Source organism: Urocampus carinirostris, chromosome 8 (genome assembly GCF_059441175.1).
Source record: "Urocampus carinirostris isolate Australia breed hairy pipefish chromosome 8, RoL_Ucar_1.0, whole genome shotgun sequence".
NCBI classification, from domain to species: Eukaryota; Metazoa; Chordata; class Actinopteri; order Syngnathiformes; family Syngnathidae; genus Urocampus; species Urocampus carinirostris.
Genome location: NC_142356.1, coordinates 19,096,678 through 19,110,191, shown reverse-complemented (window position 1 = coordinate 19,110,191; position 13,514 = coordinate 19,096,678). Strand labels below are relative to the sequence as shown.

At 40.4% G+C, this 13,514-nt stretch overlaps 1 protein-coding gene across 2 annotated transcripts in view; it reads right to left on the bottom strand.

Annotated features, from left to right (window-relative positions):
* The window catches only part of dkk2 (dickkopf WNT signaling pathway inhibitor 2), a 33,852-nt gene extending 20,582 nt beyond the window's left edge, over positions 1-13,270 (bottom strand). For both annotated transcript variants that reach the window (XM_088343075.1, XM_088343076.1), the window contains exon 1: positions 12,876-13,270. In XM_088343075.1, coding sequence (XP_088199201.1) covers positions 12,876-13,100 — 225 coding nt within the window. In that variant the 5' untranslated portion in view covers positions 13,101-13,270. The remainder of the gene's footprint in view (positions 1-12,875) is intronic.
* Between the last annotated feature and the right edge of the window lie 244 nt (positions 13,271-13,514).

Below are 13,514 nucleotides of genomic sequence, written 5' to 3'. Positions count from 1 at the left end.
TATAAAAAATATCATAGAATTAAATAACCAATAGAAAAACACTGTATCATAATGCTTAACGGGACAGTGTGTAACAGCCCAGTGATAAAAAAAAAACACCATTACAAAATATTTATTTAAATAACAAGTAAAAACTCACAAAAACGTACATTTTTAAAATAATCCTAGGTTGAGAAATTAGCATTTATTTTACATGACATGACCCTCGCCCAAAGAAAGCTGAAATAATGATCTGCCATCTTGCTGTTACGGGTACCAGAAAACCTCAAACAGATTGTGCAAAAAACAAAAGGAAAATATTGTGTTATGATCACTTTGAGTCTCCGTTGTTTGTAGTATTCCTTGTGCCTTTTAGCACTTGTTTTTTGTGGAACTAATCAACACAGTGACATCTAGTGGTCAAATAATACACACTGTCTCTCTAAGATGAAAAAGCAAAAAAAAAACAAATTAATAAAAATGGTGGCCATATTTTCGCACTATGTCTATTCAGTTAGCTCACTGGTGTCCAAATTACGGCTCCCGTGCAGTTTGTGGCCCACTTTGTAGCTTTCAGTGGCCTGCAACTTATAATTAAAGTGCTTGCTTCAAAAAAGGTACATGATGTTGAAAAGAATGGAATCACTACTACAAATAAAGTATGTACTGTTTAACTCTGTGTCATGATTGCTGATCCAGGGCACCTGTGTGACCAACAGCCCTGAGCACTGATTGGTTGACAAAGACTCTTTTTAAACCCACGGTTTAAGAGGAAGCTGTCAGACCGTTTGTGAACCTATGCTCCCAGCTAGGCAAGCTCCATACCTTCCGACATTTTCCTGCCCTGTTTTCTCCTGCCTGATACCTGTTGCCGACCTGTTTCTGGACCCGTTTCTGCCCTACTCTTCCGTCCCGACCATCGCCTTGTTTTGCCCTGTTTCCTGCCTCATACCTATTGCTGACCTCTTTTCTGGACTCGATACCGCCCTTGCTCTCCCGTCCCGGCTATCGACCAGTGTCCCTGCTGCCTACGATTATCCTCGCTCGACACGGAAGTGCCACTTCCGCGATCCTGGCAGCTGCTACCCGTGTCCGCCGATCATCGGATCTTGGAAGCAAGCACTGCTCTCTCTCTCTTTATCAATAAAACTGAGTAAACGAATGCTACTGGGTCCTGTCTCCGTTTCTGGCTTGTGACACTCTGGGTATAAGTCCAGTCATTTTTATTTGTATAGCCCTTAATCACAAAAAGTCTCAAAGGGCTGCACAGACCACAATCACAACATCCCCTGATCTGAAACCTTCATGACGGAAAGGAAAAACTTAAACTTAAACTTCACCTGGATAAGGCGAAGGGGGCTGTGAGGATTACATTTTTGGACTTCTCCAGTGCCTTCAATACTATACAGCCTCTGCTACTGAGTAGGAAACTGACAGAGATGGGAGTTAGCTCACACCTTGTAGAATGGATTACTGACTACCTGACAGGCAGACCCCAGTATGTGAAACAGGGGGGCTGTACATCGGACACTGTGGTTAGCAGCACAGGATCTCCGCAGGGGACCGTTCTCTCTCCGTTCCTATTCACTCTATATACATCGGACTTTAAGTACAACTCTGAGTCCTGCCATGTGCAAAAGTTTGCCGACGACACTGCGATCGTGGGATGTATCAGAAACGGGCAGGAGGAGGAGTACAGGAAATTGATTCAGGACTTTGTCCGATGGAGCGACGCAAACCACCTGCACCTAAACACCACCAAGACCAGAGAGATGGTGGTGGACTTTAGGAGAACCAGAACTCACCCGGTTCCTGTAACCATCAAGGGAGAATGTGTAGAATTTGTCCAGACCTACAAATACCTGGGTGTGCAGCTGGACAACAAACTGGACTGGACTGCCAACACAGAAGCTCTATGTAGGAAAGGGCAAAGCCGAATTTACTTCCTCAGAAGGCTGGCCTCCTTCAACATCTGCAAAAAGCTCCTGAAAATATTCTATGAGACAGTAGTGGCAAGCGCCCTCTTCTATGCGGCAGCGTGTTGGGGAGGCAGCGTCAAGAAGAAGGATGCCTCTCGTCTCAATAAACTGGCTAGGAAAGCGAGCTCTGTTGTGGGCAAAGAGCTGGACAGCCTAACAACAGTAGCTGAGAGACGAGCAGTGAAAAAGCTGAGGTCAATCATGGACAATCCATCACATCCACTACACAGCATTATCTCCAGACAGAAGAGCAGTTTCAGCGACAGACTGCTGTCACTGTCTTGTACTACGGACAGACTGAAGAGATCTTTTCTTCCTCATGCCATGAGGCTCTTTAACTCCACCCGGCAGAGTAAAGGCCCACATTAAACCACACCACCTACATTAGATATTACCGAATCTTACTGCAATATGTATTCTGTGTAGCACTATTTAGTTACTCTATATAACACGCTACAGTGGGCATTTGCACGTCACACTGGTTATTTGTATATTGTATTCTTTTGGCTTTATTATTGTACTGTTCTCAGCTCAGGGATGCTGCTGGAAATGTGAATTTCCCTTAGGGGATGAATAAAGTATCTATCTTTCTATCTATCTATCTATCTAAAAACCTCATCATGAAGAAAAAGAAGAAAACTCGAAGTGGCCATACATGAGTTTGTTAGTTTCTTATTCGTCAAGCAATTTTTTAGCCAACCAAACCTCATAAACAAAACCCTGCTTTTGCATCTAAAATGAAGAAATACCCGTTTTTACGGCAAACACATAGATGTACAGGATATGACTGAACAAATGGAACGTTCCCAATTTTACATACATATTTGTTTAATTTTTGTTGTTTATGAACACAAACGATAAACAACGGAAAGTGGTTGATTTTTAGCACTCTATTTGAAAATCCGCAACTGTTTTCCTTATAAACTTTTAAAAACAAATCCATATTAAAGAGATTCATCTCTACTTGTAATTCCAAGTGTACAAATAACTCCTTCACTGTCTATCCACCAAGGGACTGAATGAGATAAAGAGAATACATTATTCTCATGTAAATGTGTTCAGATGAAAAGGGATAATGGATTTTCTGATAAAGCATCCCTTAATGAATCAAGTTTTGGTTTTATTTCCTACTTTTCTTTCTTTCTATGAGTGATGCACTCTGGACGACCCCTTAAAAGTCCATAATTAAACATTTGCTTTACTCTTTGCTTTTAACCGTACCTCTCTGTGCTTTCATCATTTCTTGCTACTGCGGCATGGAACGTTCCACTAAAACCTTTGAAATTTTCTTTGGAGTTTTCGTTCTATCCTTAGGGGAATGCTGTATCGCCACACACGGTGTTCCGATTTGAAATGATTGCTCGTGGCGGTTTTCTTTCGACTGGAAACGATGCTCTAGTTCGGCCGGATCAGGCCCGCTAAGGGGATGAATTTATTACATTGTGTATTTTATGTAGCACTATTTAAATACTTTATATCAACATGTTACACTGGGTATTTATGTATTATATTCCTTTTACTTTATTATTGTTTTATTTTCAACACAAGGATACTGCTGGAAGTGTGAATTTCCCTACGGGGATGAACAAAGTATCTATCTATCTATCTATCTATCTATCTATCTATCTATCTATCTATCTATCTATCTATCTATCTATCTATCTATCTATCTATCTATCTATCTATCTATCTATCTATCTATCTATCTATCTATCTATCTATCTATATATCTATCTATCTATCTATCTATCTATCTATCTATCTATCTATCTATCTATCTATCTATCTATCTATCTCGGTCTCAATCTATCTATCTCGGTCTCTATCTATCTATCTCGGTCTCTATCTATCTATCTATCTCGGTCTCTATCTATCTATCTCGGTCTCAATCTATCTATCTAGCTAGCTCTGTCTCTATCTAGCTGGCTAGCTCTGTCTCTCTCTAGACATCCATCTATCTATCTATATCTATCTCTGTCTCTACAGATCTATCTATCTATCTACAGATCTATCTATGTCTCTACAGATCTATCTATCTATCTATCTATCTATCTATCTATCTATCTATCTATCTATCTATCTATCTATCTATCTATCTATCTATCTATCTATCTATCTATCTATCTATCTATCTATCTATCTATCTATCTATCTATCTATCTATCTATCTATCTATCTATCTATCTATCTATCTATCTATCTATCTCTGTCTCTAGACATCTATCTATCTCTCTCTGTCTCTAGACATCTTTCTATCTCTCTCTGTCTCTAGACATCTATCTATCTCTCTCTGTCTCTATCTAGATATCTATCTATCCATCTAGCTATCTATCTAGTTGACTGAGCCTATTTTAACTCAACTTCTAAGAAATACAACCTGGTAATAACATAGTAATAACATGCTAAGTTGTCATTTGAGAAATGCATATCAAACTGGTAGCCCCTTATGCTAATCAGTAATATAAAGCATCTCTCAGGTTAAAAAATCCTGATGACCCCTGACTTAGAGAAATAGAAAGCTTGAAAATCAATACGAGGATCGACCCGGGCGGAGCTACAAACGGGAACGAATCCCCCTAGGTTTAAAAGGAAAAGACAAAGTGGCCCCTGTGTCGGCGCACTTGAAGGTTTATACCAGCGGATGACAAAATAATTGCTTGCAGAGTCAAATAAAAGAACCACGGCGGGTAAACAGAAAACAGAAAAAGGCAGCCGATATCAAATGAACCCGGGATGAATCGGTCGGCCGCCTTCAAATGCCGACTTTGGCGTCCGACATGTCTGTGAACTTTGGACCCCGACGTCCCCGACGTCCCCGCTTGCCACGCTTACAGACAATGTCTTTAAATCGTGGCGGCTCTCCTCCGTCATTAACAGGTCCAATTACGGGGAATGAGGTCACCTTTAATAGGTCGGGGCCCCGGGGGGCCCCCAGCCGGCACCTGAGAGAGCGGCAGACTGGAAAGGCCACCGGACGGGAGGCCGACGGGGGCGCTAACAAGCCGCCACACCTCCGCCCGACTTTCGCAGCTCATTAAGGTCGCGTCGCAGGCGAGCCCGGGGAAAAAGTGGGGCCGGTGGGGATTAGGGGCCGGCGGGGGGGCAGGGGCTTCTCACAGATTGCTAATAAAGTGACTGGTGGAGTCTTTGACAGTGAGTTGGTAAGTGCCACCCACTAGTGGGTAATAGATTTCGTTTGAGGGGTTAAATAACTCAATGAGATAAACGTTTCGTTTAGCTTGTGTATATCAAAGACACATTGTCATCTTAGTCATTGTCGAAGGAGAGATACCATTTTTTCAGGCAATCTTTTGTAGAATACACTTCAAATTGAAGCCTAATACAAATGACGTTTTATTATTGTCATAAACAGCAAGAGCAACTGAAAGTCTTTAATGAATTTCGCAATCTCTCTCTGTTTCTCTCTTTATTAATTTTTCTGTTTTTCTCCCTCTCTCACTTTCTGCCTCTTTGTATTTACTTTTTTGTCCCTCTGTGTAGTCTTTCTTTTTTTCTTATCGTCCCTCTTTCTTACTGTCTCTCTGTATCCCCCCTCATGTTTTAAAAAATATGTCTTTTTCTTTCTTTCTTTCTTTCTTTCTTTCTTTCTTTCTTTCTTTCTTTCTTTCTTTCTTTCTTTCTTTCTTTCTTTCTTTCTTTCTTTCTTCTTTCTTTATGTCTGTTTTCCTTTTTTTCTTTTTTTCTTTCTCTGTTTCTTTTTTGTTTATTTGTTTCCCTCTTTGTTTCTTTCTTTTTTCCTTCTTTACCTTGTCGATTCTTTCTTTCTCTCTTTCTTCTGTTTTCTTTTTTCATTTTTCTGTCTTTTTTTCTTATTTCGTTCTTTCTTTTTTGTTTGTTCTTTCCTTTGTCTTTCTTTCTTTTTTTATTCTTTCTTTCTCTATTTATTTATTCCTTTCATTCTTTCTTTCATACCTTTGTCCTTTCTTTTTTTCATTCTTTCATTCTTTCTTTCTTTTTTTCTTTCTTTTTTCTTTCTTTCTTTATTTCTTTCTATCGTTCATTCGTTTGCGCTTTCGTTTTTTGTTCTATTGTTTTTCTTTCATTCTATCGTGCTTTCTTAAATTCTATCTTTTGTTCAATAGTTCTTTCGATCATTCTATTTGTCTTTCGTTCTTTCTTTCATTTCATCTTTCTTTCTTTTGTTCATTATTCCTCTCTTTCTTTCTTTCTTCCTTTCTTTTTTTTCCCTTATTCTTTCTTTTGTTTATTATTTCTTTCTTTCATTCTCTCTTTTTTTTTCTTTTTTGTTCGTTCTTTCTTTCTGTCTTTCGTTTTCTGTTTCTCTCTTGCTTTGTTTATCTATTTATTTCTCTTTGTCTTTCTTTTGGTCTTTTATCATTCTTTCTCTTTTTCTTTCACCCTTCTACCTTCCTTTCTTCATTACTTTCTTACTTCCTTTAATGCTTTCCTACGTTCTTTCTCATGTACTTACTCACTTATCCACTTATTCACCTATGCCATGTCTGGTCATTATCTCTGAATTCAAAGTTGCCCTGAATTTTTACTTTGATTTTAGTCCCAGGTTATTGTGTCTCTGATGTCCACAATAACACGTGTATCATGTTTGTTAAAGAACTCATGTCTTTCCACTCGGACATTTTTCATTCAGACCCCAAAACCGACTTTGATGTTTCCCCCCCTAAAAAGCGCAAATTTCAACCCGGACTGGCTGTGGAAAACCAGACGAGGACGGATACACGGATGGTTTCCGACGCCTTCAAGGTCTGTTAAATAAGAGGCAACAGCGCGTACGCCAGGTGAAAGGCCTTTTTTACCTCCTGATTTATTCCGCTCGTAAATGGCCCCACTGTTAGTGGATGCAGGGGCCCCGCTCGCATTTTATACACTTAAGCGGCATAATGTGGCCGAAACCGCAACTTTACAAGTGTGGAAAGGTTCCTGGCGCGCATTTCGCTCGCACTTACTGGACTGGACGCGTGCGTATAACCTGTAAGTTTTTGCCGTACATAGGACGTTTATTATGCATTTTAAGACGAGTACGACGTACGAGAAAATCTGTACGGAAAAACGCAAATTTGTCAATTATGGGTACCATCCGGTATACACTGACTGTGACAAAACAGCAAAGTCAAACGAGTTCGCCGCGGTAGCCTCTATCTCTGTATCGTTTTTTTCGTTGCAAGCGAAGCGAACGGTTTGATGCTACTGTGCCCATGCGTCAGCCGCCTGGGGATTTCCCATCATGCATCATTCCGATCACACGTGAACAAAGCGAAAGCAGATCAGTAGGCCTACTTTTCAACATAGTTTTGAATTTTCTTTAGATACAATCATCAAGTCGCAATGTCCGAACCTGAATTAAAACGCCGTAAGTTATTCTGATCTGAAAACAACAGGCGGGTTGATTGAGTCAATTTGAAATACATGTGGTCTTAAAAAACGGATTTCACGTGGTAGTTGTGTAGTGAAAGGAAGTCCGTCTCTTTTTAGCGAACCGGCTTTTTCAGCTCAACTCATTAAAGAGAGCCGGCTCTCAAACGGCCCACTTGCTTTGATGCATTATATTACGAATTATTATGTTGTATAAAGCAGTTAAGAAAAAAAGGATGTATAAAAGGAGAAAATGAAAAAGACAGGTTTGTGGTTATCCCTTTAATCAGTATATTACCGACAATATTCCTTTATATTGTGTAAATTATAACCTTATCTTCTTTGTTCCTTTATCTTCTTTGTTTTCTTTTATCCTCACTGTTAAATGTAAAACTGGAGTGCCACGTCCAATTTCGTTGTCACAATATGTTCAACCCATTTGTAACAATGACAATTCAAAAAAGAATTGAATGCAGAAAACGAATTCATAATTTGAATAAGAAAATGTATTATTTTACTTAATTATATTCGCATGTATTTGTTCCTTCTACAGTGAACGTCAAAGCTTTTTTTGATAATAAACCTCATTCATGTCGAGCAACTCAGTATCTCACAACAAAATGTTAATTAACAATATAGATGATATAACGAAACACATGTACTTTCACGACCCGGAGCAGGAAACAGGGTTGAGAAGCCAATAGCCTAACGTACTCACAATTTATTAGGGAGAGGATCTGGGGATCGATGGTCGCAGAAGTGGATTGAAATCCAAACAAAAGAGTGGTAAAAATCAAACAAATCAGGCCAAAAGTAAAACAGGATCAAACGCAGGCAAATTCACAGTCTTGCAGAAATCTCACAGACGCTCAGACAACTAACAGCTCAAGGGACCGTGTTTAAGTACTCCCAAGAAGCAATCAGTCAACGCGCCTCAGCCGGTGTCCATGGGCGGGGCCAATTGGGCGCCGTGGCAACCTCGAAAGAACCCGGCGCCACCCGGCTGTGATCAACTGGGAGCCATGGCAACCGTGACAGAGATCGGCGAAAACTCGAACCGCGAGACCAAAACAACAATGGCGGATCTGCCTGACGAAAAGTTTGGAGTACAGTAAATCTTTGTTAGGAAAAAAGTAATCGGGTACTAATGACAATAATTGACACTATGCGTCCCCAGCAAAAATGATGCGTCTAGGACGCAGGGACGCGGGCAAACGAGAACACCGTCCCACTTCTGAAAAGTGCTATCGATATACATTTCGATTCGATTGGATCATCGCTGGCTCCGTGAGGGATGTCGACACGTTCGGAAATTTTGCAGGTTCGGCTGCCAAAGAACAAGTCAGAAGAGTCATGTTGAAAGGCTAAGTCCGCGTAGATGAATTCATATGATTCTTAAAATGCGCTGATGAGACTTTTCTGTCGGTATCGGAATTAAACTTCCTGGAACGGACGAGAAAAAGCCAAATTAAAACCTTAAATGTAAGAAATGTGTCACTGGAGTCTTGTGTTTTATTTTTGTATGTTGCTTCATTCAAGTCACATTTATTTGTATAGCCCTTCATCACAAAATGTCTCAAAGGACTGTACAGGTTACAATGACACCATACCCTGATCTGTAACCGACATGCAGGCAAGGAAAAACTCAAAAACCTCAGCATGTGGAAAATAGTCAAGTCATGTTTCAAAGGGCTGCACAGACCAGATTATTGCAAACTACAGATTATTGTGACACCATCCCCTACTTACGAACATTCGTCTTACGAAAAATGGTAGTTACGAAAAAAAAATTGGGGAAGTCGAAGAATCTACAGACATTTCTTTAAGTTATATTTTGTATTGTGTGCACCTTTTCGGTGTACAGGACATTACTGTAGTACTTTTTTCTGCCACTACCGGCGTGTGGCGCTGTGAGAAGTCGCTCAGCATCCACCACGAAGAAAAAAAATCGCTTCCTCTTCCTAGTTTGCGTGTAAACATTCTATACTGTATCTCCAGCGCGTTAAGAACTCTGACATTTTTATGGTTTAATATCTCGTGCATCCATTCAATGTGGTTGGTGTAAGGCAGGGGTGTGAAATAGGTGGCCCGCGGGCCAGATCATGCCCACTAAGGGATTGAATCCGGCCCGCGAGACAACGCTGAGGGAAGCGCAAGAGAAAAAGAGCTGCAGGTTGAAATATGTCCACTTGTCGTTGCCAAAACCAGGGGCCTCTCACAAACACTGTACATGTATTCTTTCTCTTTCTCTCTCTCTCTCTCTCTCTCTCTCTCTCTCGTGTTCTCTCTCTCTCTCTCTCTCTCTCTCTCTCTCTCTCTCTCTCTCTCTTTCACTCAGTCTGTCTCTGTACGCTAAAAACATTGTCATTTTTATTGTTCGATATCTTGTGCATCCATTCAATATGGTTGTTATGAAGTGTAAAGAAGAGGCGAGCTGTTTCAATTGAAATGAAAGTGGAATAAGAAAGCTTGATGCGGTTGAGAAAATGGTTGGATCGCTTTTTGTGCCCACTTTTCACCAAGGAGGAGGAAGTCGCCTAAATTTTGAAGCCCATCTTCCTAAGATAAGTTAAACTTTATTTTGTATTTTTTATTTTATTTTGTTGAACACAAAAAATGGATAAAATTGTTTTATATTTTATCATTTTCTCCCTCTCTTTCTCTCTCTTGCCTTCTCTCTCTCTTTCTGTCACTCTCTTTCTGGTCCCTTAAGTCCCTAAGTCTTTCTCTCCCATTCTCTCTCACTATTTCTCTAATTCTCACTTTCTTATTCTCTCTTTCTCGAACTCTTTCTCTCATATTCTTGCTCTATTTCTCACTTTCTGTCTTGTGTTCTCTTTCTTTCCTTTTCTCCTTCTGATCCTGTTTATTTTTCTCTCTCTCACTTTCTCTCTTTCTTTCTCTCACATTGTTGCTGTCTTTCTTTCTTTGCTCTCGCTCCCTCTCTGTCGCTCTCTTGCCTTCTCTCTCTCTTTCTGTCACTCTCTTTCTGGTCTCTTCTCTAAATGTCTTTCCCTCAGTCTTTCTCTCTCTTTATCTCTCTCTCTTTCTTTAATTTTCCTCTCTCATATACTTGCTCCATTTCTCGCTTTCTAATTCTCATTTTTCTCTCTCCAAACCATTTTTGTCTCTCTAGCTTTTTCTGTATTATTTTCTCTTTCTTTTTCCCCCTCTGATCCTGTCTTTATCTATTTTTCTATCCCTCACCTCCTCTCTTTTTCTCTCCCCATTCTCTCTCTTTCTTTATCTCACTTTGTCACTGTCTTTCTCTCTTTTTTTTGCTCTCTCTCTCCCTTTCTCTTTATCTCTCTCACTCTTTATCTCTATTTTTTTAGTGAGTAACTATAACCAATTACTTTTTAAAGTAACATGCCCAACACTGGCAATAACATGATAAGTAAACTGGCGTTGCTTTTTCCGTTACTTAGCAACAAAAACAGCCTCAAAAGGTTGGAGACACCTTCCTTACGCAGTACAGCGACACTAAGTGGTCAAATATCACACAGTCTTCATTTTAAAAGTCTCAAAACTTTTGCCAATTGACATGATGCATAAACTCGGTTCCTTTGTCAATTGTATCACTTAAAAAGCAGGATGAGTGTCACTTGTAAAATAAGAAATAAAATAAGAATATATTACTACTACATAACAGATTACATAGTACTATTATGTCACTCAAAAAAAAGCTAATAATGCTAAATCTGTAATAGTCTGTAGTCTGTGCAGCCCTTTGAGACTTCTTGTGATGGCAATAAACATGAATTGACTTGAATTTAGTACAGAATAAGTCTATTTTTAAAATACAACCCAACCATTTGGGAGGGGGGTTTCCTTGGGCCCATTGGTCACTTGTTCCCCCCTCCTCACACTACTGCCAGTGTTAATGATTTACTATAGAGGTACATGGTGGCGTCACGTCTGAAGGGCAATTAGGAGTTTATGGAGGACTGATGGCAGTGTGTACCGACCACTCGGATAGCAGGGATCCCTAATAACCATACACATAAGGGAGCCTTGCATCAAATGCTATACTGTTCGAGTGTTACTTTCTTTAAAAGACCCCCAGGTTTCTCATTGCGCTGGAAGAATAGGTGGCGACACGAATGTATATGGGTATGATTGCTTATAACGGGTGGGAATTTGTTTATAAGTTGCTTCAGTGCTATATTTTGTATAGCAGGTTTATATAAGTATGTTTAAGGCATGTAAAAGTAACCTGTATTGTTTTGTACTCAAAAGATAAACATTTCATAAAATAATATGCTCTATAAAGATAAATAAAGTTAAGTTTAACTTACTTATGGAAGATGCGCTCCAAGAGGGCCTCCTCCGTGTTAGAAAGTGGCAGAGAAAAAGCCCATCCAACCATTTTCTCAACCGCATCAAGTTTTCTTATTCCACTTTCGTTTCAAATAAAATGGCTCGCCTCTTCTTTACACTTTCTACCAGGAGTGTCAAACTCATTTCAATTCGGGGGCCACATGATAGACCAAATATTCTCTCTGGGGCTGGACTTGTAGATTAGAGAGAAAGAAATAAGAGAAAGAGAGAGAAAAAGAGAGAGAGAGAGAGAGAGAGAGAGAGAGAAAGAGAGAGAGAGAAAGAGAAACAAAAGAGATAAAATGAGAAATATTTAGAGAGGGGGAAAGAAAGGGTGAGAAAGAAAGAAATCCAAAGAGTTATAGAAAGAGAGAAAGATAAAAGGAGAGAAAATAGGAGAGAAAGAGAAGGGGAGAAAGAACGAATAGGAAAGAGAGAGAGAGAGAGAGAGAGAGAAAGAGAGAGGGAGAAAGAAAGAAATACAAGTACAGCGTTTGTGAGAGGCACCTGGCTTTGGCAACATCAAGAGGACATATTTCAACCTGCAGCTCATTCTTATCTTGCGCTTCTCTTCGCGTTGTCTCGCGTGTCGGGTTCAATCCCTTAGCGGGCCTGACCCGGCCCTAACCCTCATCACTTTTTAGTCATGGTACCAGATATCAATTGTTGAATTTGTGCGGCCATGATTACAATCTGTTATTGACAGATAATAAACCCAATATTAACATATAATTCTGCAAGTATTTATTACATATCCCTAAAAGTCGAAAACATTAAAGAGTTGTTTTTCCTCAATGGGATTTTTTGTGTTTATTTATATCTTTCAAGTCGACATCAGGTTTTCTCTATTCTCTAAGGTAGTACTGACTTAAAGTAGTGTAATGCCTCTTTATTCCATGTCGTCCAGTAGATAGGAAACGGCGCTCTCCCCACCGCGATCCAGGTTCAGTTGCCGCTGCCTGAAATGTGATCAATCAATGCACGAATACGGCACTTTCTTTTTTTTTTTTTGCAACCCTACTGTAGTTTTAATTCTGTGCGCCTTTTAGATGAAAACATATCATGAAATACTTTTTTAGGAGTGCACTTTATAATCTGGTGCGCCTTATAGTGCGTAATAAAAGGATATTTGCTCGCATGAGGTACACCTGCACAATCACAATGATAAATTTCGCCTTAGTTGAATTGGCCTATGCGTTATCTTTTGATATCACGTGTCATTAAATAAAGGTAAATGCTCGATACCTGTGCAAAGATGTTGAACTTCTTGACGGTCCCCGCGTGCGCAGACGCCGAGCGGTTGGATGCCGCCCGGTGCGCGCGCTCCTCTGCGGACGATGCCCCATCAAGGAGGACCGGCCTGATGGAATTGGGTTTGGGGCGACCCCCCAACATTTGGCACCTGGCGGCGATGGCGCACAAGAGCAGCAGGAGACAGCGTTTATTCCAAGTGCGCACCGGTCGCGTCATCCTTGCGCGCAAAAATGAAGGAAACCCAAGTGCGCGTGCCGATTGTGCGTGTTTTCGGTCAGAAAATCACAAAACGAAACTCAGAATCAACATTTAAAAGGTTTTTCGAGAAAAAATAGGAACTCGAAATAGATTTAGGAGAAATTGCAAAGAAATTCAAGCTGCGGGGTGGACAGAGCGAGTGTCAGGATTGCGCTGTCGCTTGTATTTTTATTAGTGATGTGTCGTTTGCGAACGAAAGGGATCTGGGGCCGACTCTTTGAAGTGAACGACAAGAGGCGGCTCCTCGCCAATTGGTGGCCGCCTCCCTTCAAAATGCTCCCTCTCACTCACTCTCACTCTCTCTCTCTCTCCTCCTTTCACCCTCTTTATCTCTCTCCTTTTCCTCTTCGTCCTCTTTCTCTCACCCTCTCC